This window comes from Anopheles arabiensis, chromosome 2 (genome assembly GCF_016920715.1).
Source record: "Anopheles arabiensis isolate DONGOLA chromosome 2, AaraD3, whole genome shotgun sequence".
Classification (NCBI taxonomy): Eukaryota; Metazoa; Arthropoda; class Insecta; order Diptera; family Culicidae; genus Anopheles; species Anopheles arabiensis.
In genome coordinates, this window is record NC_053517.1 from 5,767,641 (window position 1) to 5,795,598 (window position 27,958).

Consider the following 27,958-nt stretch of genomic DNA (forward strand, 5'->3'; position numbering starts at 1 on the left):
TTGGATTTAAATTTTGTTTTATTTCTCAGTATGTTTCGATCCTCTCGGAACGATACGATGCAAACTGGGAACAACTTTGTGCACTTTTGCTGCAGCTTATCGTAACACGCAACAATTCAAATGACACTGGCGCACGCTGGTGCGCACTGCTGCTTGCACCAAACATGCTCATTCCATCTAGCAGGAATATCTAGTTGATTGGATTTAAATTTCACTTATCAATTATCCATCGAGTTTGTACATTTACTATGTTAAGAGCTATTCGTAGGAAAAACGTATGCACTCCAGTTCAGCTGTATATAAATACCTATGCACACGACGGTCCTGCGGTTCTGGGTTTCGTGACACGACGTCTGCGTGTACCATTCCGATTTCATTTTCCGGGGCTTTTCCCTCTAATCGTAGGCTATCATTCCGTTGCTGCAAAATGGGGCTATGGTTTTGCTTAGCGTAGTAAGTTTGTATCTAGGTTTTCACTCATCACAAGTCACGTTTCGTCCTGCCATTCCGTCCTGCCATATCGCTGCACGCAATTCCTTTTTAATTGTACTTCATCCACTCAAACTCCTGCCTGAAACCTTCCCTTTATTCCTTCACTTTACGCCCATCACCGGCCCTTTATTTCTCCTTCTCGTTCGTTCAGCAATGTGAGTTAATAAAATTTGAAAAGTTGTTTAGCATCTGTTAACAATTCACATCCGCCAGCTAACACTAAAGCGGGTGCGCGGGTGAGCGCAACCCGTCTCACACCTGCTGCTCCATGCGTGCCGGTATCGACCGGTGATGCTGATGGCGGGCGTCGATGGTTTTAATGAGCCCGTTGCGTACGACTACCACCGTCGCGATCGCCAGCGAGTCGTACTGGGCGGCTCACCAGCAGCGCTGCGATCATCATCGCCAGCCGCCCGTGTCCAGGCTGCGGGTCAGTCCACACTCCACCGAGGAGTCGAGCTCGTGCGGTGTCGGATCGGAGTAGAAGGACGGTCGGGACAGCATCAGCGAATGCTCATCAGCCAGCATTGCGAACTCGCTGTAGCTCGGCTGGCATCCCTTTCCACTGCCGCCAGCCCAGTAGCCACCGGGCCGCGCGTTGTGCTGCGAACGAAAGCGAAAACGAACCATGCGTGAGCGGGATAGTTATGTTAATTCAGCCCTCTCCCCTCCCTCAAAAACCCAGCATGATGTGGTCCTGCCACGTGAGTCCACGTGGAATGTCTATTGCCAGCACCTCCCACGCCATCGACTCGCAGACCAGCACCGGAGCGTGTGAATCGGATGGTCCGAAGAAAGGAAAAAAAAAAAACCCGTAAAAAACGACTTCAATCAAAGTCCACTTGAGCTTAGAAGTGGCGAAGAGAAATTAACACACAAATTGAAACTGGTTTCTTTCATCTTTGTTTCGGTTTCGGTGGAATGGAATTTGCACAGGCGAGGCTCGTTAAAGAACTGTGGCGGTGCACACTGCGTAGAAACTTCAGGCTAACGAGGTTTTAAAGCAATTGAAGCTGTGCTTTACCGAAATAGAATGACATAATCGTACTTTTTCTCTGATCTGAAACTGTTAAACGCCTGAATGTATGCAAAATATCCGTTAAGTACATTTTATTCTTCCTTATCTTTTTAAGAATACTATCTAGGGTAAGGAGCTTTTGGATCTCTTTTGCCACTAGACTCACGTTGCCATTGAAGTCCGTAACACGTTTCATCGATGAATGGATTATACAACGAAGAGACAAAAATGCTTTGCATACATTTAGGCGCGCGAACATTAAACACGGACGAACGTTGAGCTAATCGCAGATATATTGCAAATATTGCAAAGATGGTAAAGATATGAAAAATGCGTTTGAGTGAGTCTAAGTTGGGTATCACAGTTTCAGCTCAAATTCAATCAAAGTACCTAGAGCTAGAAATGCTATTCTCGCTCTTCATTAGCTATGTGCAAACAGCTCGTAACGTCCAGTTCCGAGTACGTTGTGTTTGTTATTTCATCTGCTGCGATTGCTTCATTTTCCACCGTATCTTGCTCGATGAAATGGTACGGCACTTCAGGGCTCCCGTATCGATGCGAGTTCGATCATCTTGCGGGCACACGGGCACCCACGTCCGATGAAGAAACCAACCAGCTGCCGAGTTGCGAGATTAGCAATTGTAGAAACATTTACATTAACAGCACAGCGGTGAGTTCGAAGAAGTGTAATGAACCGTGCAAAAACGTCATAAAAGTGGAGGTGAACAAAAACAAAAACACGTGAACCAGGAAGAGCCTGGTGTGTCGTATTAGCTCAATCAAATGCCGTCATCGTGCCTTTCGGAATGTTTAGCTATCACACACTTACGCAGCAGATAGCGTAGGAAAAACAAAATGAGAAAATAAAAACACACACACACACACACCTACATCCCACACCTACCTCTTTTCCGCCACCCTTGCGATGGATTCCCAGTAAACCGCTCACCGATGGTCCTGTTTTGCTTCCTGTCGCTGACGTGTGCTTTGCCGTGTTGTTGTGATAGTTGCCGTTGTTGTTGGCGGTGTTGTTGGCAGTGTTGTTGCCACTGCTGAGCCGATTGTAGAAGCGGGTCGTTGCCGTCGTAGCCAGGCCGGAGCCACCGGCAATTACCCCGCTAGTGCCGGGACCGGCTGCACCCGCACCGGCGCCCGTCCCACCGCCCGTCGAACGCAGCAGGGATGCTGTGCGCAGCGAAGCCCATGGATGAAAGTAAAACAAAGTAAAACAAAAGAAAAAAACAGTCGAAGGAAAAAAGGAAGAGCGCAATCAGTAACAGTCGTTGTGCTGGTGGTGCTGGTCGATTGATTTTGTGCACAGTGGAGCGAGTTAACGAGCGGAAGGAGAGGAAGCTGCTAGCGTTCGTGCCCGAAAGGCTTCTTCGAGCTAGTTCCTCGAAACCCCTATCGGAAACTGGCTGGGAAGAGTTTAATCGGTGGCGTCAGATAATAGTGCCACTGTGTAGTTGTTGGGCCGTTGGGCATGAAACGTAGCATTAAAGCATAGCACGAGATCGAGTTTCCTAGAATCTTTGGGGATGACATACCAACCTAAGGGCTGTTGCCAGGCCGTTGAAAGAGTGAACACTTAGCTTCCCGAGCCACTCATGCGAAATGGGATGTTAATTACATTGCTCGAACAAATTGCCCTCAATAGATACAATATGTAAATTGCATTAGTTATGTGGAGAATCGAATTCCGTTCAACACATTAGCCCGATCATAAATTAATCGAGAATTATTGCTCCCGCAAGCGTTAATCCTGTGTATCAAAACATTCCCGTGGCATCACAACAACATGTACTGCAAACTGTGCACGGGACTTATCGCGCAACACTGAGTGGGAATGAAGTATAATAGAATCAATGCCAAAGCTAATGTTGTGACACATTCTATCACAAATTGGTTGGCTTGTTTTTAGTGTGCTAATCCATTGCTAATTCCAGCCACGATAGCACTTATGCCACACTGTGGCTGCTGTCTGACAACAGCATTGCAATCACGCACATACACCGACCGCTGTGCTCCATTGCCATCATTGCACAGCTTGAGTGCGTTGCAATCGTACCAGTCCTAGCTAGCGCCCAGAATGGAGACGCCCAGTAGCTCACGAGCGCACACGCGCTGTGGTGTGCACGCTTTTGCGGGACGATTTTGGGTTATGCCGAAGTGTGTACCTGTCGGTTGTAGCAGGGCAATGGTACCGTTTTGGTTGAGATGGTTCATCGTTATGCTCCGATGGTCCGCTACCAGCAGCTCATCCTTATTGTCCCGGCCGGTCAGACGGTCCGAGTGCGGTCCAATGATTCCCGAGACGGCATCTGCAATGAGAACGGGCGTTTGATAGGATGCATCACGGTGCCGCCCGATGTGCGGCAAGGAACGGGGATCTCGCTAATACTGTACTTGTTGCAGGGGGAGGGGGGATACAATCTACTATACAATATCGGTCTAAATGCAAATGCAAATCATCCAACGGTGAATAATGCGAACTGATTTGATTAGTGGATGCAGATTTGGGTAAATATTCACGAGCTGCTCTAGTTTGTGTCGCAAGTGGGTGGGATACTAAGAGACGAGGAACAAAAAGAAAGAAAAAAAAGACACCATGCATACCATGCGTATTCTATTCTACTTCGCAGGCAAGCTCGATTGATTAGTCGGAATAGGGTGGTGGAAGAGAGTGAAGCTAATCACTAGAGAGAGAGAGGGGGACAGAGAGTAGCACGGATAGTTCCGCATAGGATAGGTGATTAATGAACTGGAACTATCGATTAGGTTTATCACTAATACACACTTAATGCCGTTTAAAACATGAAAACTGCAATCAATTTAGCAAATGCGGAATTAATCTATTAATTACACAGGAGCGTTTTGTCGAACGCTTTCGTTCCGCACGTTGCTGACTTCCAGGCGCCGATAGAACGCCTAAAGTTATACAATGTGTCTTTCAATTTATGTGCGTACTTTGATTTGCAATCGTCGATGGGATTGTTTGAAAGTTTCTCATGAACTGTTCATTGAAATTATCCTGGCAATATGTGGTCCTGATAACCCTGGACAGTAGCAGGATAGTCCCTTGAACTGTTTTTAGCTTCCACTTCAAGGTGGAATCAAATTGCACCGTCCTAGCGATGAGTGTGTGTACAGTTGTAGAAAGCTGCATTATTATTGGGAACGTCTGCACATAGACACACGAGCTGATAGGCGAGTTCGAATGGACGGATCTAATATCCTGTTCATAGTCGGCGGCAAACAACATCCTCGTGCGAAACATTCTTCATGCAATTTTCTAACCATTTCCGTCGCAGTAGAAAGCAAGCACACTACCACAGTAATAACAAACTAAATGAGATGTTTTTCAAGAATACTCATGCAAAACCGAAGGTTCATTTGTGGATCCCATCGCTGTTGGCATCTCAACCCTTTTCCAAGAAAGGGAATTATAGTCAGAACATACACACAGTTTCCAAAATCTCGGACGGGAGCCGTGGCCCCGCCCCTTTCGACGTGGGAATTCTAGGGTCTGTTCTATGGGGAAGCATAGCACGTGCACTCGCATGCAGTCCCACCACCGCCCGTACGTACCAGTGGAGCGTCGCTGGGCTGCATTGGGTGTTTGGGCGCCACCGAGCGTGTTGCGGCGTCGACAGGGTAGCCGACACTTCATCGCGTACGAACCGTACACTAGCGGGTTCATGCACGAGTTCGAGACGGCCATCAAAAACAACCCGTCCTGGACGGCCACGTCCACCTTGGCGGCGCTTTCCCGGTCGAACATGTACCTGGAACGAACCAGCACCGGAAGTTTACCGTTAACACATGCTCCCATTTTCACGGGACCCGCCCAACCCTAACCAATGTACCTACCAGAGGGTCATCACGACGTACGGCGTCCAGCACCAAACGAACACGACCACAATCGTGATGGTAAGGCGCAAGGTGCGCTGCCGGGCGCGTTCGATGTGCGTTAGGTCGTTACATCGCAGCCGCATCGTTCCGGTGGAGTTGGAATCGCTCGTCTCTGTGTGCGAAGGGTGGAAATCGGAAATGGGAATACCGTTGTAATTAACTTCGCGAAACTCGTAAATGGTTTTTATAGCGTACATGGTGTTTCTATGGTTACAAAATTGCATATCTTTAGGCGCAGTATTTCTAAAACTGTGAGTGAGCAGCAGAAACGCCTAAAGTTATGCAAATGTTAATCAAATGCACTTTTTTTAATTATTATTAAGGGACTTTCGTTGCGCTTCTGCTGTAAGCAATAAATAAACATGTTGTTTAGTGAATTATTTACAATATTCGCAATGTGTGGATAAAGAGCAACATGAATGGACTAGAATTTGCCACTTAAATATCCAAAAAGATTAAGGCAGCAATTGAAACGAGCTAATTGAATGAGCTTTTGTGCTGTAACATGAAGCCCTCACAATACGGAGGCACTACAGCGCTCACACGTGTAGATAATACAGTTTATCTATGTAAGTGTGTGTGTGCGTGTGCGTTCTTCGTTCCGCCAGTGCAACCACTCGTAAACTTGACGCTCTTCACCGTTAGGTACGTTCGTGGTTTTAAGCACACTTGAACCCGTGGTCGAGTTTCACCCACGCCGCAGTGTTGGCATGAGCTACTCGCATGAACTAATCGTACAGAGGGGGCCCGGTGGAAAAAACGACAGAAATTGAAAACAGTGCGTGCTACCGCTCGCACTTTGAAAGCAAATAGGAATGTGAGCGTTTTACGTTGTGGACCCCTTAACGACTTACCCTTCTCCCGCGACCGGTTGGAGATTTCGCACAGGATCACAGTGTAGGCGCCACTGATGATCATCAGCGGCAGGAAGTACATGGCTATCACGCAGAACAGGTTGTAGGCCGTCTCGAGCCCTGGCGTAGCGAAGAAGCCGAAGGTGACGCACTGCGTAAACCCCGGCACCTGTGGATGTTGCTGCACGCGGAAAATGATACTCTGAAAGGGTCGAGAAGAGGTACAGAGTGATACAGAGAGCTGAACAAGCGGGAAACTCCGGCGAAACCCATCGACGTGGGATGTGAAAGTGTGGGAAAATTAGCTACTCGAAACGCAAGCAAAAGGATGTATTGCGGGTGACGCGTACGGTGATGGTTTAGGATGAAAATAAAACCAAAGTGAAACAGGACAGCAGCCCACCATGGTGCTCGTTCCAAACAGTGGCAGACAATGTTCATTTGTTTCGTTTTGCGGAAATGGTAAGCAACTAGGTACTGGAGGGGGCAGCAGCACGTACGAAATTCGGCACGACCCAAAATCTTATCCCGGTCCTTGATGATGAAGCACTTTCTGTCTTTTTTTCTCTTTCCTTCTCTCTTTTGTTGCAAATGCGATGCTGACCCATTACGTGCGTCTCATGCTTGTACGCAGCAAATGTACGCAGCACACGACCGAAACTCCACCACGACCAGGAGGACGTTTCTTCACAGAACACTCGACATTGTGGCCGGTGACAGAAGGATACATTCGTGCGGGATATTCATTTATATTCGTCTGTCGCTTCATACCAGTCGTACGAAGCTTGCTCTCGATAGCCAGTCAACAAGGGATTTTGGTCGGCCGACGTGTTCGGTTCGGAATGACGGGGACTACGGGACCATTGCATTAGACCTTGTAGCGTAGTGTACACTTGGTTGAAAAACAGAGAGCCCCATTAGCAATGGGACACAGCATAAGCTCTAATAATAACGGATATATTTGCCCCGTGGCATCAGGCGAAGGGGGCAAAAGCAGTTCAATTTTGCGACAACGGCCCTTGCCGAAGACGGCTGGCTGTGCGTACAGAAAAAGTATTGCAATGCCGGTGCCGCTTGCACACGCCATACACACTAAGCCAGCCTGTCAGAGAGCTTGCGGTTTTGGGAGCGTGTTTTATTTCCATCTTATTCCCATTTGCAGATGAAAAACGATCCTTTTTTTGGGGACTCCGGCGCACTACAACTGTGCCGGGGCTTGTTGGTCAGATAACTTTGTTTCTACCGAACGGTTGAACATACTATTGAGGTAATGAGTTTAATAAATTGGCATTGGGAAAGTTTTTTAATTACCTGCCCTGACCGACCGAGGGAGAGACACAGCGGCAAAGCTCGTTTTATGACTCTCGTCCGAAGCTTTCGCCATGTCCGAGCGAAGTTTAATTGGATTGTTCGTGCGGGATTTTTCGCTGCAGGTTTGTTTTGTTTTTAATGAGACGGGTCTAGTGTTGGTTTTTACTTTAGCGACAGACACCCATTAACTGTTTTTTTTTGCGCATTTGAAGGTTTTGTATTTCGAGAAGGCAACAGACCGAGATAAATCATCATGGTTGGTAGACAGGCACAAGGCTCCGGAACGAGCAAATGAAATTAATCGTATGAAGTTCAAATTCATTCCCCATCAAACATTCTCTAATGTACGTTCAAGTGATGCCAATTCAAATTTGCTGTAAATGCCATGTACAATCAAATCATTATTCCGCTTTGACGTCCTTGACTCGTGTGGAGTTCACAGAATGTGTCAATAAAAAAAATGAAATAAACACATATTTTCCCGAAACGGCGATTGATTGATTGCGCAAAGCATTTATTACGTGTGAAGTGACAGCTGTGCGCGTACAAAGCAGAAGTTCGACCGAATCCAGAATAGAAGTACAGCAACAGGAGTAATAATAGCTGCAGGGAGCTGCTAAAAGTGAGTCTGTAAGCAGTAAGCTTCATCCTTAGTCGGTTTGAGGCGAGGAGGATGGAAAAAAAATAATAATAACGAGCGCCTGTTTTCAACGAACTGTCGAGTGTGACGAGCAAAGCGATTGAACTTTGGGATAGCACAGCCGGGACGAGTGATAAAGTCAGATAATCGGCACAATCTCGTTACAAACTCGCTGAAAGGGAAATGCTACAGTCTCGTCGTCGCTGTTGTTGCCACTTTAAACTCTTGCATTACAATAAATGAAACCAAATCCTTTTACGGGGATGGCTCGGGGATGGTTTCGTGTGTGTGTGCAGCAGACCTACCTGTGGCATCGCGTTGACGAACGCGATGAACCAAGCGCCTCCGAGCATGATTTTGCCCCGCTTCCGGGCGGCCGACACGCGCAACGGATATATCACAGCAAAGCAGCGGTCGAGCGACACGCACACCAGCACGTTCGAGCTCAGATACAGACAGAAGGCGCGCATAAACAGGAACACCTTGCACGCGACGTTCCCGGCGTGCCACTGCACCGTGATGCGCCATCCCACCTGGAAAGACGGGAGAGGGAAAAAATGAAGCAAATTACAGACACACACACACACACAATGGGTACTGTAACGAGGAGAAATGGTTTTGCGTGAGTGGAGCATAGACAAAAAGAGCAAGAGGTGAAGAGGGTTTGGATGTCAAAGGAGACGAAAAGTGAAGCTGTAAGAGCAGAAAAGTAACACCGATCCTTCGTAGAAGCACGCCCCTTGCGAAAGGGCACATGGCCGTGAGGTCAAGGATCATTTCGGAAAGGACATTTCGATTATTCACACTTTTTTACATTTTGCCCCATCCAATTCAGTAGGGTAAACACATTAGCGAAACTAATGCAAAGACACTGAATTACAAATGGTTTTGTGATCGTGGAAAATCATCATCGCCAAGTGAAGCGTAACGTTCGTGAATGGTATTGTGTAGCTCAATTTAATAGCTATTGACATTCTTTTTTTCTGATTAAATTAAGTTGTGTTGTCATTGCAAATCAAAAAGTAAAAGGAAATAAGGTAAAGCAGCAGCTTTTCCGAACGGATACAAAAGGGAAAATGGCAGGATGCTTCCGCCACTGATGATTGATTGTGAAAGAGGAAATAGTTTGCATTGACTAGACTAGAGGCAGCACTTCCGTAGGGTTGGTTTCCGATTCCGATGGCAATGGTTGCAGCTGTAGCATTACAAGACGGGAATGGAATCGTATTGCCGTGACATTTTACCCGGCTGCAAATGTTGCACGAGGAAATGCAATTTCAGTCTGCCGTGTGAATCCGCTGGGTTGTAAAATGAAAAGCGACAATCAAACCAAATGTTTTGCCAACGAACGAGTTGCTCATGTGATATGAATTCCTGGATCTTGAGACTGTGTGTGTGGGTGTGTATGTGTGTATCGTTCGATGAAAATAATTCCATTATGTTCGCCGGAAGATACCCTTCTTTGTGTGTATGCACGTTGAACATGAACATGTGATGCAGCAATCCACCCACAAATTACGCTTGCGTAGGTAGACAAACACTCGACATTCGCTTTTGCAATTACTATGCCTCTAGGCACCAACAAACATCAGAGGAATGATGAATGGCGACGTCACTGCCGGACCGAGATGATGTGCTGATACAATATTAATTTATTTATAGCATAATCAATTACGGTGGCTGCTTCCTTTTCCGTTGAGTTTTCGTAGAAAATCGATTCTAGAATTAGGCGGCGTACAATCTTAGGATGGTTTGGTACGCTACACTACCTAGTAAATGAATTTCTCCATCGGAAAACGCATTTACTAACAGATGATGTTGATAGTAGAAACGTAAACATATTAACAAAACTAATCTCGGTAGAGCGATGCGTTGAGTGAAACTAAACGTATTTCTATCGTAACAAATATGCGAAAGCAAACAAATACTTTCCCAAGCGCACGAAGCTTTTTGCGCACACAAAAAGGAAACATGCGTTTGCATTTTAATGTGCGAATCGTGTTTCCATCTCGCACACCCGTGTTTTCACAACACTCATACACACACACATGCTACACGGTACGGTTAGTTTAATGCGAAAAGCACGTACCCGTGGTTATGCCACATTCAATCAAGGGGCCTTTCCCGAGCTTTTCCCCGTTTTGAGTAATTGGTGGTGGTTTCGCCACCAGCCCCACTGAAAACTTTCACTTACCTCCAGTGGAATCATGATGAACGCAACCATCAGATCGGCCACGGCCAGATGGCAGATCATGAGGCTGACGCGGGACCGGCGATGGCGCCTGGAGCGGAACAGTGTTATGACAACCGACAGATTGCCGCCGGCCGCTATCACAAATAGGACGCAGTACACGATGATCACGGCCACGGTGGAGTCGGTGTGCCCTGCGAACGAGAAGATGCAAGTGTGGGGTTCAGTGGTGGTGGCGGTTTTTGGCGTGCCCCGTTGCGGGGGTAAACTCTGCTGCAACTTGAAACGTATGCGCCACCGAGCGCAACAAGCTGTCTCGTCAGGCAGTGCTAGGGAAGGGGGGAAATCGGTTACAGCTTATGACAATGTTGCCCCAGTGAAGGGTAGGGTCGGATGCCGGGTTAGAATGTTTACTCCGTCTCACAGCGACAGACACGGCCTGTGTGTGTGTAGGGAGTGGACCAGTCTGAAGTATGTGTTTGCTGTTTGCTCGTCTTAAATATCTATCTCAAACAGTTGTCGGGTAAACTAGTCAGGAAAGAAAAAGCCTTGGGGAACTTCTGGAAAGATGGGTCGGATTAAGCAAAGCCATAAGCGGCTCACACGATCCGGTTCTTATGGTGTGTTGGCAAAGCCATTGCCAAGCCTTGCAACAGCTTATGGACTGTGGATACGAAAGAGCTGTGCGATAATTCAGATTATGTTGTTTTTTCAGGAGCAAGAACATTTTCATTACTAGTGTATATGATGACTTCCAATCTCGTGCTTTATCCGTTCCCAGAAATCAACCAGTAAACTAATCATTGCAACAATTCATTTGTATTTACACATTGTTGAAAGTGCCTGAAAGTATGCAATTTCCGTTACAAATCTAGTCGGTTAAAGTTAGTTATCGTACGTCCCGTGTTGCCATTCCCTTGCATGTATTTCACGCCTTGCTGATTGACCTTTCGTGACCACAAGTGGCTTTTCCAACTCTAAAGCACATGCTGGAACGAAGCCATGTTTGTTCTGGATGCTTTGTTATCCCCCACCAACCCTCTGTTGTGTAACTAATCGTGCCTGAAAACGATCTGCTCGGCTCGGAGCGTAAAATTATGCCTTTGTAAATAACCTGTATCGTTGAGGAGCTATTAGCCCGGAATGCATTTAATTGACTCTCTATCAGTTCCTGTCAATCGTTTTGTTATGGCTCAGATCGGGTTACACGAGCAAAGCTCAGTGAAAGAGGAATAGTGTTTACCTTTTTATCCAAAAACACTGCTCAAAATATGCTGAGAAACACGACATGTGTGTATGGGTGTGAAGTCGATTGGAACAGCAAAAAAACAACAGAAGTCAATCAGTGTGCAATAACGTCGATATGATCGAAAAAAAACTCATACAAACATGGTTTGCGCAATTTCTTTAGCATCAACTTTGGTTCGGCAAAAAGCAGCAAACTTGATACTGAGCCCTCCTACGAGATAAGATGAGAAAAATGCCTGCCGCTGGGTATGTTATTTTCCAGCATCATACTTTAGCCGCAATCGATGGGAGCGCACTTTAGCCTCAATTGATGTTTTTCTTACCTGAAATAATATGGTCGATTCAATAGCAACCGTGCGGCTGGTTTAAACCACTTTACCGGGAATTTCAGCATATTTCGATTGCCTCGCCATAGAAACATTCAATGGTCGTTGGCCACCTTGGCGACGCTATCAATCGAGAGGAATGTTTGATTTGGCGGTTCGCTTCCCCGTACTCTGGACGTGGACGTGTTTGATGGCGTTTCAAATGTATCTGATTCAGGATAATCATTTCCAATTGCTTCGCATTACTTGCAATTTTCCATTTCTTGGGCCATCGAACATTGTTTGCTTCTCGGTACGATCTGGGAGATACACGATAAGTGTTCCGATGAAAACAAACCTCACCGTACTGACAGGTGTGTCTGTGTGCCTTGTTAAAAGTGTAAAACAAGGTGCCACAAAACAAAGCCAGCGTAGCGCGGTAAGTCTTTTGTGTTGCGGATTGCATACTGCTTGGAGAAAAGACAGGCGCCTTACGGTATGCAATGTGCATGGCAATATTATCTAGATAGGATGTGTTTCTTTTTTACAGTTTGCTCGTCACTTTTATCAAAGCTGTCAGCTGGAGTGATTTTCCGGTTTGATTTGCTGATTGGGACCTTTTTTTATTCTTTTTATAACTAACAGTATTAAACGTGGCATATACAACACCGTTCACTAGACAGGTGTCACTGTTCGCACTCTTTGGCGGAGCTGCGTTGCAGGATTTTCTATGGGAAGAACGTAATTTATTTTTATTTATAAGATTCTCAAAAGACACAGCTTGCCCAACGATAATGGATCGTGACTGCGGAATAATGCCCGGTGCGTGCCGGATGTGCCTGAACTACGAACGGAAAGCATGACATCATACCCGCAAAGGTTAGGGCGAAATAGTCTAGCGGTGCTACGGTTTGATTCGTAGCCAGTTACAGTATTCTGCGTGGGCAAACCGAATGATAGGAAACAGCTAAACAGTAAGAGAGCTATCATCACACCTGTTTTTATGCTTGCCGAAACATCACTTCATCACTTGAAGTTTTTTCAGATGGTAAGATTTTTTGTTTGATACATTTGTGCTATCAATGGAAGCTTGATTTTCAAAAAAAAAAAAAATGATGCGATATCAAGCAACAGAAAAGTTACTTTCCATCCGTCTCCATTCGGAGTCGGCGACCATCAAAAGATGACAAGAAAGTTCATTATTTCGAGCAGTAAAGTGTGGGCAATTAGCTCTCGATGCCGTGAGTTCCATGGTTCAGGTTCGGGTGCGGGTGTGTAGATTGCCATAGTCACTGATGAGATTTGCATAATTGAAAAGCTTCATCGGGATTGCACCAAGCAAAAGACACAGCTTCATTCTTTATATAAGTTTGCGGAAGAAATTTGCGCCAGAAATGTGTAGAATTCAAAGAAAACCAACAAAGACAAACGATGACCACCAGCTCGCAAATGCTATTAGTCTTTCCATTTCGAAGTCGTTATTTGCCTTTTGGCACCTCGTAAATATCTTCGCCTCGTACCAGCTGACCGGGAAAAGATCAATGATTCTCTTCATCGTTTCCATTCGGTTGGATTGATTTGTGGTATTGGTGAACAAGCGTTTAATTGGGTTATTGCTACAGGTCGTGTATCAAGCTATGGCTTCGCCTTTGCGCACCAGGAAACCAGGGGCAATTATTTACCCTGATGGAGAACAGTCTGTGATTAGTGGTGCCTGGTGCTATTCACATTTAGTGTTGTTTGATCAGTGTCAGTGTGCCTCAACTTTATTTGCCCGTGGTAAGCGGTTTTCCTATGTGTTGTTGTATTTAACGTACGCTTGATGGTTTGTATACGAATCGTCCGATTTTGTATCCCAACCTCAGGGTAAAAAGTTTTGGAGGTACCTTTTCTTTGGTAGAATTCACCCTAACAGAGTAAAAATAGCACAAAATACACACACACACACACACACACACACACACACACACACACACACACACACACACACACACACACACACAAAATGATTTAAAACTTTAAGAATGTGCGTGTGTGTGTGTATGTACAAACGGACCAGCGATGAATAGAGTAATTTAAGCAGGAGTAGTGTGAATCCCGCAAACTGCTAAAAATACTTTTATGCACCATGTTCAAGAGTGGTTGAATCGTTCAGCAAATTGCATTAAGTTGCATAGGAATAAAAGTTTTTCCCGCACAAAGTTTCGGCATACAATTTATTGCAGTTGAATTGAACAAGCATATTGAAAAAGTTAGTGCCACACTCCTAACACTCCATGGCAGACATAACATACACTATGAGAGAGAGAGAGAGAAACGCTGTGAAAAGAACAATATTTTCCACATGTTGAGGTGCCTTATTTGATTAATACATTGTGCATGTCCCCCTAGCCAGAGCTACATGAATTTAGGGATGGATTTCAGAGGATTTCGTTTGCATTGAACGACCCTAAAATAACAAATCCATGCACAAACAAAATAACATTTAAACTTCATCCTCCGGGCCGCCGATAATGCTTCAACGATAATGGCACAAAATACAATACCCTTGATCACAAGCACAATTTATCGTCGTCATCTTAGCTGATCCTTGGACAAAGACTTTTTTTTGATGCGTTAACGAAAAGCTGTCGATTTTCAACGCGATTCACGCGATTGTTTTTACCCCCAGGCACACCGCCATCGATCGACCGTTTTCTAATCACGAAGGTAAATGGAAAGTTTCGCTTTTTATTTGACTTGTACGCCCCGTTCGCGCAATGTGCCCGGCATGCAAAGGTTCCTCCCTTTTTGCCGCGCGAAAGAATTGTTGTTTGCTCGCTCACGTCCTACACACTTCTGGCCCAACAAATTCTGCGCAAATTTTTATCAAAGTGTCACGAAAAAGAGCAACATGTTGGGTTGCGGAAAAGGAGCGAACCTCCGAAAAAGGAAAGTTTGTTTTTGCGCTTCTCCACTGCCCGCGCGTATGGAATCCGCTGTCAACATCGGGTGGTTCAGCACAGCTCACCTAAGAAAAAGTGATGAGTAGGTCGCAAAAGAAATTAAACTCTGTGAAAAGTGCGTTCGAAAATACCAAGTAAAATAAAATACTTGCTCGCTCACAAAATTGATACTTCGCTTCGTTGCGTTGAGTTGCGTGTGTTTTGGCGAGAAATGCTTAGAGTTCCACGGGGTGTATTACGCGTTCGTGATGGTTTGGGGCGTTGTTTGCTTTACCGCTTGAGTTTGGTGGCGGTTCAAAGAATCATAACTTTATTTTGCCATTGCTTTAGCCCACTGGCACGCAGTCATCTTGTTTTGGTCGGCGGTGATAAACTGTTCCGCCAGTAGATTGATGTAGATTGAAGATAAATTTTTCTCCTTCCCAAAATATAGCCCCGACCAGATAGTACACCAATCTCGCTGCGTGATTTACGAAACTTTTTGCACCGTTAGAGCACACACACATACACTTTTAGGTCACGCAGGGTGTACCCAGCGGTTTGGTGGGGAAACGACTGAACTTTAAGTGCTTTTCGGTTTCAATTTGGTGTACGAAACTTAAAGTGTCTAGAACGTAGCCAGGTTTCGGAAAGCCCTTGTGCCCAACACCATTCTGCTTGCCGAGGGTGCTCTGCATGGTCGATGATTGGTTGGTTCCTCCTTCGACGGTAAATCGTTTGATATTGGTCGCAAGTTCAAGCCGGCTCAGGACGTAAATTGTTCGGGTTTGTTTTGTTCGTTTTATGGCGCGGACAAACTCTCCAAGCCTCCAAAGCTGCAGTAGAACACACGAAAGCGCAAGGAGCGCATTTGTTTCGCCAGCGGGAGTGAAGAAACTTGTCCCATTCCGTTTAGAGTAGCGATGAAAGCGATAAAAAGTACCCGGAGTGCGACGAGATTTTCAAACACTGAACAATTAATTTTCATTCGCCTGGTCGCTCGGGATAAATTGCTACAATTTCTCTTCATAAATTTCTGCAGTTGGCGATTGTGCTTCCAGGCAACGTGGCTATTCACAGTGAGTTGCTGTGGTACAAGTGAGCCGTTACTTCACTGCCATTTGCACAGCCGGAAATGACAAAAAGTTGGTCTCTCTCCTCTTGGTAACAGGTTCGTTATCATCGACTTGGCGCGTACTGGTCTCAAGAAATCAAGACACAACTGCAAACCTGGGCAACTCATACGCCCTGGGCCCTGTACAACATCAAAGGAAAATCTCCATGGTACGTCCATGGTTTTACAATTACGTTTTCCATAAGCCAGGGGGGAAACATTAGCAGATTTCGGAAAGCTCTTTGCAGATATTATGAAAATGCTTCCTGCATGTCTTTTCCATGTGTTCTACAATAAATATTGCAGTAAGAAGTTTTTTGGATAGCTTTGAAATGCTTCAACTGTGCAATTTTTACGTAGGATTGTTTTCAACAAACCTGTACGTTAAATGCAAAAATGATCCTCACTAAAATATCTGAAGAGCACGCAATGATTTTAAAACTATACTATGCTTTCGATGCTTCAAATGAATTTCATACAGTGCTCTTTTGAATAAAGCTTTATCAATAAATATACTCCCAAGCTAGACGAAATTGCTTGTTTCATGTGGTGATCGGACAAAATGTAGGGATTAGATTTAAGTCTGCTTAATATTTTCCCCAACTACCCACAATTTAATAGAAATGAAATTGGTCAGCGAATTTTAATTACACACTAAAAAAGCTTCCCACCGCATGCAGAGCATATCACACATGCGGAACCATACGCCACTTGACAAAAACACGGCACAACCGCTAACGAGTTTGGGGGCTTTAATTTGAAACCCCATCATCATCACCCCCACCCAGCCCTACTAGTACGGTGCGAAAATGTATTGATAATGTTGCTGGCAAACGGGAAGCTAATCGGTTCGGCCGGGTTTTGTTTGGCATGCGACCAAACGGTTGCTGGCGACCAAAACCTAAAACCGCGCCAGTTCGTGATCGAAAATCGCTCGGCAGTGTTGCGTGCCAAACGACGGTTAATTTATGGCCATTTGCATCACGTGTCCAAACCCGGTTGCCAACCGAATGCGAACCGAATGGCCGAACAGCAGATAAACTTCGCCCACGCGAGAACGCGAGAACGTTGGCCCGGAACGTGCGCTTTAGCAAGAACCCATTACGTCCAACACTTTGCGGAATTAGTTTTACACTTTGAGATGAAGCCGGTCCGTGTGGGATTTGTGCACTCTGTACACCGTGAGTAACTAACTGCACAGTGCCAACCGGCAACGGCTGAGGTGTGACAGCGTTCTATGCGTCGAAGTGAACCACTGAATTAATGCGAAAGGAAATTAAGACAAAATTTACGGTCGTACATTTCGCACTCTAAGCGCGACACAAGGTGCAGAGTACAGGAATTTGCTCTCGTTGCGTTGCAACTTTCCTCTATTCCAGTAGCGAAAACTCATCTAAAACTGCGAATAAATGAGCTGCATTTCAGCATGGAGTAATGCGCAACACTGAATAGTTTGTCAACGACAGTGTTGATGAGTTTACTGATACTAGATGCTAGAACTGCTACGCAACATTAGCATCTGTTTCATTAGATTGCAAACATTTGCTCCAGCTTCCAACCAGTATTAACGAAATACATTAACCATAAATGACATGCTTTTGCTTAATGAACGATTCCTCTGCGAGTAACAACGTACCATTTCCCAATCGGCTAAGCCAGACGGACCGCTTTTTCACATTAACAAACGCGAACACAACAATTTCCATGTCCCGGTGCTGGAGCAGTCTGCCATCGAAATCGGAACCACAGCATCCAGCATCGTACACGCCGACTGTCCCGGCGCGAATAAGGGTATTTAATTAAGAACAGAGAAACCAGGCTGATGCTGGTAGCGCCACATACGCACACACACACGCCCGTTGGCACAGTTGGCAGCGCTTGGCAGTCGTTTGGGGAGCATCATTTCAGCCCTTAATGGGTTTGTCGCTTGCACACGGGACAGATCGGAGAGTTGGTTTCATGCTCCCCGCGATTGCGCGAATGGACAATTACAAAGCCAGGCTTTTTGTGTGAAGGAAATATTTTTTCTAGCCGATAAAGTAATCTGTTGGATTTTGTTTATTTGCTCCCCTGCGCGGCAGATATTCTGTTAGTGAAAATGACCAGATGGTACATAATGGCGAAGGCCACCGTTGTTGGTCATGTTGCTCCAGTGGGAGAATGTATTTTTTACGTACTCGGCAAGGTTTATTCCAATTACGAGAAATACGATTATTTGAACCTTGTGGCTCTCTTGCTTTTGTGTTACGTTGCCATTGACAGGACGTGTAAGCGTACGGATTATGCAGTTTGCTTTTAAGTACTTTGAACGTATTTACCCTTTGAAAGAAGCCGGATACCAGGGAGTGGTCCTGTGGTTCAGTAATGCCTGTTAAATAAGGCAACGTTTTTATTTACAGAGAAACCAATAAAACGAAACATTGGAAGATTTATATCAACAATGCTTGATGCTTTCTACACATTGCATACGTTGCCATGTGTGTTGCTGATACATCTCATCCTAAAAGTATGCAACCTGTTCAACAAACCCCCATGTAATCCGGTATTACGAAGCTTGTAAGCTTGATGAGGTTGCTTGTTTTGCTTTCGATCGAACAAAAACAAAACCAATCAATTTTCACCGCTAAAGCTCCCCCGACCCGAGAAATCAATTTGCAGTGCAAACCTTCGGTTTCTTAATTCGTTTGAAACTCATTTCTTGGAAGTATGTTTTTTAAAACTCTTCCAATTCGCTGCTATTATTAGAGTGATGTGCACTGGTACGATTTGGGATACGATTTCGTTTGAGCTGGTAAAATAAACACCACGCTCCGCCGGTTGAGCAGACGGTGTTGATGGTGGAACACCAATATTTGTATTTCATGTAACCGGCTCCCAGGTCTCCCCGCTTGATTGATCATACACGTGTCTTGTCTTGAGCTTGGTGGTGATAGAAAGCATTTTCAGAACTTTGCATCCAATGCGGGCAGTTGTTTTGCACGAACGACTGTTAATAATTTATGAGCCGTTTCAATTGATTAAATTGTTCATCGCTTGGGTGCACATGTGTGCTTAGTGGTTGCATTTGGGGATTAATGATACACGTATTTCACGTCCGGGATTTCAATCATGTTTAGTTCGATCCAGGACATGTTCCGCCTGTTACGTTTAATAATCTACGAGGTCTTTGTTGTGATGTCGTAGTGATTTGACAACATCGTTTGAATAGATTTCATTCCGAGCTCCAAGCACAACTGAAGACAGTGATTGTGTGCGTGTATTCGTTATTGATTGAAAGTTTATACGCTTCATTTCGCCGGCTCTGGTCGTTGACATCTTGGACGGTGCTCATCGCTTCCCGGGTCACGTTTTGCGCCTATTACATACTACACTAATGGGATAGAGAAGTACGAACAACTTATCACCCTGTCGGAGATGATGATGCCATGTTGTTGGTAAAACAAGTTACAGACAGCCGGCCGGGTAGATCAGTCTACCCTCGGAGGAGCGATGCTCATGTTACAGCTCCAAAAAGTTAGCACTCCGTTAACTCTTTCATGCAGAACTTTGTAGATTGAGATGTCACGAAAAAGAAAAAACGCGACTAGAAAGGTAACCTTTAAAATTGAAGGCTACAGGTTTGTCCCGCGAGCATTACCTACAACTCGTACGCCAGTTAGCAGCAGCGGTACTAGAACGTACAGCAAAATGGTACGATATCGTAACTAATCTGCTTTGCTTGACATAGCAGAGGCAGAGGATACAAAAAAACACCCATCAGCCGCTATAAAGTACGGCCATGGCATCTCTTCATGTATAATATGTTTAGACAGCGTCAGAATGGAGGCGCTCGCGAACAGAGATGTGCCCGGTCGGCTTGCAAAATCCCAAGAGTGCGGCTACCATTGCTTCGAAAAGTCAACCCAGGCACTACTGCTTCGCTTTTGAACTCGGCCCGGCCGAAAGGTTTTTTGCCCTTGTTTTCTTACCCTTGCTGCTTATTCAGCTCATGTTCATCTCAGCCCATGTCATCAGCTTTCAACCGCAAGCTATGCTTGGCAGAGAGGTGACTACTAAACGGATCACTAAAAGGATTAGAATGTGCTCTCGCACCGAGAAGACCAGACCAGAAGAAAGCGGCGAAATAAATACGGTACCGGTAAAAGTGGTTGTTCCCTTTCGGTTGTTTCGCCTTTCCCGGCTAACGTGGGTCTATCGGCATTGGACCGGCGAACGAAAGTGAACTGCTACTACCATGTCACGTAGAGCTAAAGAGATTTTCCACCACCTTAGCAGCACAATGCAGCACAAGTGATTTTACAGTGGCCCCCGCCACCGGCAAGTGGTAGTGCAGCTTTTCACCTGTCGCCGACAGGGCGAGGACGAGATAGGGAGCAGATGGTAAGAAATGGAAACTATTATTTAAAAACCCGAACAACCACTCCAACTCATCTCAGGAGGAGAGTCTTGAGTCAGGTTGGCAAAGAAAGTACTGTAGCGCCTGAAATTGTGCAATTTTACACGTCGCTCTGGTAGTTGTTTCTTTGGTTTGTACGTCTGCTCTAACAAGATGCTAGCTTCGAGTCACTTCAATGCCCCACCGGTGGTGAGCTAACGTGATTAACTTTTTGTTCTGGTTGGTTGTTGACGGTAGCTGGGTTTTTAGTTCATTTGTAATTTAATTATTATATCATATTAGCCAGAGAAGTTTTCCGAATGGAATAAACCGTTTGCATGGATAGTGGGAAAATGAATAGCCATTCGGAATAGCCATAAACAATGACTGGTTTTATCTTCATGTACGCTTATTAATTTTATACACGCAATTTATGTTGAAATACATTTTTGTTGTTGCTCTTTTAAATAACAATCCCAAACCCAAATGAACAATGGTAGTAAATTCGGTAAATGTAAATGGAAGATGCGGAAAAGTGGAACTCGTTTGCGAACCAATGCTTTACCTTTGTGTGAAAGTGCATTGTGAAACACAATCAGATAGAAGCGAAAAAAGAAAGATGACGAGAAGCTTAACCACAGGTTGGCATCGTTAGCATCATATACGACCAAAAATCTCTTAATTCTTACATACTGTGCCTGTAGCCCCACGTGAAGGGCAAACATTTCAAACCACACGAAAACTCTGTTTGTATTTCTCTATTTCTTTTTGGTCGCTCTCATCAAGAGCAATTCAACTCGAAAGTTATGCTACATGGCAGTGCCCTATGCCCAAGGCTGCACGAGCCACGTGGGTCGTGGGTTATTTTGTAGGTTCGAAAAAAAGAAACCAGCAATGCAAATGTTTTTTTGTCCAAATGATCCTTTGACCTTTCATATTTTTGTTTGCTTGTGGTTACCTTTGTTTAAATGGTGAGGAGTGTGGTTTCGTGCAATTCCGTGTTAGAACACTCTTGGTTCTACCATCCTTTGGGCAGTGAGGAGACAGGCATGGGAAAGGATGCCGGCCCACTCACGGACACTTCATTAAAGTCATCGCTCGGCACGACTTGGGGTGTGGTTTTATTAAACATTTGCCCAGGTTTGCTCTCCACTCGTGCCATACGCCTCTTTCAGTGTTTGCACAAAGCCTGTTGATTAAACACAGCCACCAGGCCGCATTTAAAGGTTCTTTTCTTCGTTCTTAAACCGCACAAAGCAAAGCACAAAGATGAAAGAAGTAAGCTTCCTTGTCAGCGGTGGCACATCGATCGAACAGTGTGTGTGTGTGTGTGTGTGTGTGTGTGTGTGTGTGTGTGGTTTTGGGGTGGTACGTTTCTGTGAATAAAGCTCGGATGTTTATTAGAATTTTCGTCGGCTTACAAGAATTACGCCAATGAGTGCTGCTGGAAGAGCACATACACTCACTCATGCTAGAGATTGCCAAGCCATTTCCCAGCAGACAGCCGATTATGATTGTCTAAGACAAACATGAAAGCCATGCATAAAAAAAGCTGCAAAAAATGAGCAACCAAAAACAAAAAAGACACCCTAAAATGGCCCGCGGCGCTAATTTCTTTTCATTTCATGCCTCGAGTCTTAACGCGCCAAAGACTCACAGCGCAATGCTCCGAGGCCCTGGCTGGAATGGGTGGCAAAATCGAGCCTGACGAGCGAATCTGGCTGAAGCTTAGCTTGTCATTTTAATTGCGAAATGTGCTCGAAAAGGATTCCGGCCGGAGGCGTAAAATTTAGCTAATGCATTGCAACGCGCTCAAGCACCGAAATCGTTGGCACGGCAGGCAGATGAGTCTTGGGTTTTTTTCTCTGTTGTTGCTTCCATGGAAGGGGCAACAATGGAGGAAACTGTTTTTTTGTTTTCTGACCGCAGTTGATGATGGTTTTTTCTCTTCTTCTCCTGAGAACTTTTCCCATTTTTATTTGGGCCGATGAAAGAATTTAATATTAATGCGCCTTTTAATTGGAGTGAAAGGGGCCGAGAAACTTCAATTTGTAAAAACTGGCTTGCCGAACAATAGAAAATGGCTTCATTAGCATGCAAGTTGCGGCGTGCGTCGGATGGGGGCAAAATGAGCAATTTACCAAAAATAAAGAAGAGTAATAAAACAGGTTTTTTTTTGGTAGTAGCTAAAGGATGTTGCTTCTGTAATGTTCTGGGTAGCATCTGCGTGCCTAACCGAAGGTGAATATTTCTACTTAGCAGAACATTCTATACATTTTTTAAATTTATTATACATATTAGTTACATTTCCATCCCATGTTTTGTTCTTCCTGCTTTTCCAAACCTTCATGGGTAGCTTTTCCCGCCAGGTTCAGCACGTTTGCCACCTTTCACAACAATTCACTGTCAGCACCAAATAGAGCAGTTGATGCTGAGAACGCAAGTCTCAGTAGAACGGGCGGAAACCCTCTTAAAAATAAATTATCCTCTAATGGAGGTGTAAATTAATTCTATTAATCGCCTCAACCTTTGCCATCACGCTCTTTAAATCCACTCGACGGTCGGGCACGTTCTCGAGGCTGCAGAACAAGTTGACCATAGGAAAAAACAGTGTAGCATCGTGCGTTTAACGCCGTGCCGTGTTGCACAGTGCCGCTGCTCCCCTCTAGGTTGCCATAAAAATTAAACGTGCTTCCGAATGGTGGCGCGGCTCTTGAGCAGATTTATTCCGTACCGATAAGGAGGATTGGAATTATCAAACACATTTGGCTTCGTTCTTACGGCAGCCGCCGGCGGCAACGAGGTTTACTTACATCAGCATAAAGCTGAAACCGCAAAAGAACGTGAGGATCATCGGAGTGATAGACGAAAGCTTGCGTCCGTGTGTGTGTGTGTGTGGTAATATAAATAATCTAAAAATAACACAAGCACACACACTCATGGCTGTTGACATTCATTTCGAACCAGGCAGATGGGTTATTGATATGTGTTAAGGGGTGGCGCACTGTCTGCCGCCCGGTCCTGACAGCTCGATGTATCCCTTTTAGATCCCATAAAAAAGGTTTCATTACATCCTGTGTAAACTTTCTGCTCGAACCTCAAACGAGCAGGAGGGTGATGGTGGGGCGGCAAATAAAGGAAAAAAAACACGATCCAAATAAATGCTCCACCTGCAAAAGCAAGCACCTACGTACAGCAACCTCCCTCTAGGATGGGGTTGTATCATGTACGATGAGAACATGATCGTGCTTACCTTACCGTTCCGTGCACTAACTTTATCTTTCCCCCGTGGTGTGTGTGTGTGTTTGCCTTCTAGAAAGGGATGTGTGTTGTGGTTGCGAGCCTGTAATACCACATGATAAATGCACCCAACGCATTTGTGGCAAGGGCCGTGTGGGAAATGGACCGACCATAAGTCTTCATCGAACGTTAGTCGGTAGCGTAGAGTCCGTGGCTGCTCTTCCGAATCAGCCTTAGCTCGGCTACATGCTTCTTGTACACGCAGGCCCAATGTACCTGCATTAAACACGGACCTTCACGTCGGAAAGGGTTTAGGTAGAATAGCATTTGAAGATGGTGTTTGTTTGTTTTTTTTCATATACTTTCTCAGACCAGCTGTGCTCATAGCCGGAATGTGAACATATTTTATAGCACACCGTTTGACAGCCAGTATGCGACCCGTGGGAGTCCGGGACCGATCGCAGCAACTCAAATAACGCTGGCCACCGCTCTTTTACTTCCCATGGCTGGGCGATAAGTATCATCTAATACCGATTGATGGTGCACTTTATGGCATAATCTTGAGACAGACCGGATTGCCCCTATCGGCATGAACACTCCCCGGGGGCGTGAGGAGATGGTACGTGTTTCATTCGCTGCGCTGTGTCTGGCCTCTGTGGCAAGGCTGGGTGGGTGTAAACGAGCCCACAGTATATTTCTTATTAATTTCAGGGCCCTTTTTTCGTTTGATCCCTGCTGGTAAATAAAACTGACGTCATGATTTATGACTGGCGTGGTTTTAATAACCTTCCGCCTTGCGGGCCTCGCGAGCTGTAAGGTTGTACTCATTGTGCATTGTTGGGAGAGGGCGAGGGATGTAGCATGCAACAGTAATTCTTGATTGCTTTTTTTTGATGAATTTCGTCGCAAACAATTGCATTTTTTTTGGCGCCCGAAAGGGTCGAGAAATGTGCAAAGAGTTACGGGCGTATTCTTTACGCGCAAAATGGTCAATTGAAGGTTAAGTTTAATAAGTATTTGAACACGAATTGTATTTCTTGGAGGCAAAAGCATCTCACATGCAACCTTGTTATAGCTGCTTCACGTCAGAAGAAAACATAAAAGGAAATGAAATGTTTGTGTACTGTGTTATTCACCGAAAATGAAACGAAACTTAAATAATAGATGATTGCTATTTAATTGTGATTGAGTTTTCCGAAAACTCCGGATGCTCTTTTCATCCGGAATTTGTAAGCAAATTCGGAGTATAATTTTGTCGCCTAGAATGGAGGTGGTGAGATCCTACAGGATGCTGTGGGACGTAATTGAGATTCTCGCTATCGTGCACCCGCCACACCGCATCGATTTCCTATAAATCGAAGCCATACTGCTGGTCTGGTGTGGTGTACGTTCTATGATAGGATGCTTCGGTGTTGACGTAAACGATTTTCTTATCCTGCACAGTGATCAGAGCATTCCCAACTACCCCCGTATGCGGTCATGTGTTTGATTGAACGTGCCACCCACAAGGTTGTTGTTGCGCACGGCGAGATATCGAACGCAAGCAATCCAATCGCGGTAAGATCGAAACTACCCATTAAAGCGAAAGCCTCTTGGAAGGTGGGTTTCTCCCACAGCCTTGAACAGCTTCCGTCTGTTACATCCGCTTGCCAGATTTTGATAGGGAGCGAGCGATGAGATTTCGATTTGAAGAGAACCGTTACGGCAAGCAATTCTTCCCGATTGGTGTCGGATGTGAACCGTTACGGCGGCTTCGGGGACAGTTTTCCACTGGTGATGTTTTTCCCGAATGAATTTCAGCCCCAGAAGGGGAAAGGGTTCAAATGCGATTAAATGTTATCACCAGCTACCCAGCAGGCACAACCAGTGTTGGATGGTAAAACGGAAAGCCACAGCCGTTAGGACTGGTTGGCTAGTTGTGTCAAACAGATTGCATAGCTGCGGGCGCTTTCTCTTGCTGACTTTGTGCGGGTAGTACGTCGATTGAACGCCTAAAATAACACAGCATTGTCTCACAATTAGACAGTTACGCTTGTTAACCCATAGTATCACAGACGGAGCTACTAAGATCAATGCTAATTGATACGATTACAATTGAAATTGCAACCCTGCCATGCCATGAACCCTTTTCCGTGCAAACACCGCGAGCAATATGCTGTGCTTTACATTTTAACGAGCTTCGATTCACTTTGTCTACTGGGTATTTAAGCGGAACAATATTCACACCGCACAATCAATGCTGCAATGGGTGATTAAGCATATTGGCTAAATAGAACGGTAACTATGCTTAAACCGATGGCACACCAACTACCTATTCAAATTCGAAATCTCACATCACACCATTTACGTGGAACTCAACAAACCTCGGGGCTTGGAGGTATATATTTGGGAGCGTAACTGGGGAATGTTTGGCCCTATCATTCAAACCGATAAGCGGTTGATTTGCACCCACGAGTTTTCCACATATTTTCAACGCAACTAATTAGTGTGGGCGTGTAATTGAAATTCCTGTTGCGTTATGTACGGGTGTATTGTGGGAATCAATTGCTTATTCCAGCTGATTGGCATTATCAGCTATTCTATAATTAATGCCGTTGCAATTGTAATTGATAAACAACTTCATTACAAATCATACTGAAAATTGGATGAACAAAATTCCAAACCATCTGGGTAAACGTTGTGAAAACTGTTTGTTGCACATCAATCAGTTCAACTGTGTCCCAGCAGCAGGAACGATTCAAAACCTACCGAATCTCACTTTGAACTTTGCCGACTTTGGTGCCGACTCGGTCCACCGTTTCACCTTTGCCGAGGAAAGTTTGTCCCCGCTAGTTGTTAAGCGAACTAATTTGTAACCATTGCATGGAACTTATTGTTATTGCTCCACACCGAGCTCATAAACCTCTTGGCGAAATGGTGTGGTGCGCTAACCTTTACCGCAGCGGAGCACCGAACGGGTTGGATCAGGACGGGAAGGAAGGTCGTATAATTTATGCCCTCAAATAAACTACAATGTGTACGAACAATCGGCTCCGGACACGATCGCAGCAGTTAGTGGCGACCTTTTAAACGCCCGTAAAGATTCGTAAACTTGTAGTAGGACATTTCCAAGATAAGACGTCCTCTATGCCTTGTTCCCCCCTTTGTATTGGAGTGCTGCGCTGGCAAAACGCACGACTGCGGATAGAGCGTTTTATGGTTTCCTGCAGTACGGACTCCACTCCTATCCCATATCCGAGCCGATCCGTTCCATCAGCCATCGTGAGTGAAATGTTACATGCTTGGCATCAATAATTTGCAGACTGACCCGCAAAACCGCGTCACCATGCTGTCATACCGCTATGGCCCTCGTTACCTGGCGCTGTGATGGTGACTTCGGTGCCATTCTTGTCCAGCCCGCCGAGCAGTCCGGTACCGTTCGGTGCGAGCCCCCCGAACCCGCCCAGTCCGTACGGGTTGGCGCCGGAAAAGTTGGCCATCGCGGCCGCACTTTGAAGATACTCCTGCAGATATTCATGCTGGAGGGAGATATCCATGATGTTGAGTAATCCGGCTGCCAGGTACATCCAGACTGGTTGGCTGCCTCCGTGCGGCAGCGAGTTCAGCAGCGAGCGCACAAATTCATACACACCGCGATGGGGAGAGCAGCTTCCACACCAAGGGGGCGGTTGTGGTGTTAATTTTCACTTGGTTTAGTGTAAATTGCTCACTTGCAACACCGGGATGAAGAGGCCATTCCACACTTTGCAAGATGGCCGGTGGGGAATTCTTTGGCAAGAGCACAAGCGACACGCACGGTCGCTGTTAGGCATCCGGCATTCATGCCACCATCGAAAGGGATGTTAGACACTTTATGAAACACTCTCGCACACAAACACACTTACACACAAACACCGTCACCACACAGCACTGAAATTGTGGTGGCACCGATGCCACACAGCCTACTCTGTTTTGATACCATCAATCGACCGAACGATAATCACTTTTCTCCCGCAATTGCAATGCGATTAAATCGATCCGTTTGCCCTATGTCGAACGTAATCCTACTGCACTCACTGCACCGAGTGGGCACCTCGATCGGAGGTCGATGATATGCCGCAGCATATCATGCTGCATCTGCAATCGAAACCACACAACGACACTGCACACTTCAGATACACTGGCAATGGCATCGTACTGCAGCGCTTCCGTTAACTTCCGGGAGGTTTGAATTCACGCGGGAAAGCAACGAACTAATCCGCTCGGATTGCATTTGAACGGTTGAGGCTCCTTCAATTTAATCTTTCTTCCACACACGACACAACACACGAGCTGTTTCGGCCACGGTCGAGACG

The 27,958-nt window shown here is 45.5% G+C and overlaps 1 protein-coding gene across 1 annotated transcript; it reads right to left on the reverse strand.

The window, feature by feature from the left end:
• LOC120896733 (gonadotropin-releasing hormone II receptor-like) lies at positions 1-27,956 on the reverse strand. The gene is made up of 9 exons (XM_040301113.1): positions 26,980-27,956; positions 10,422-10,612; positions 8,533-8,760; positions 6,277-6,478; positions 5,381-5,534; positions 5,099-5,295; positions 3,688-3,831; positions 2,415-2,695; positions 1-1,095 (listed from the first exon to the last, which is right to left on the reverse strand). The coding sequence occupies exons 1-9, from the start codon at positions 27,188-27,190 to the stop codon at positions 892-894; spliced, it is 1,812 nt and encodes a 603-aa protein (XP_040157047.1). The 5' UTR covers positions 27,191-27,956; the 3' UTR covers positions 1-891.
• Between the last annotated feature and the right edge of the window lie 2 nt (positions 27,957-27,958).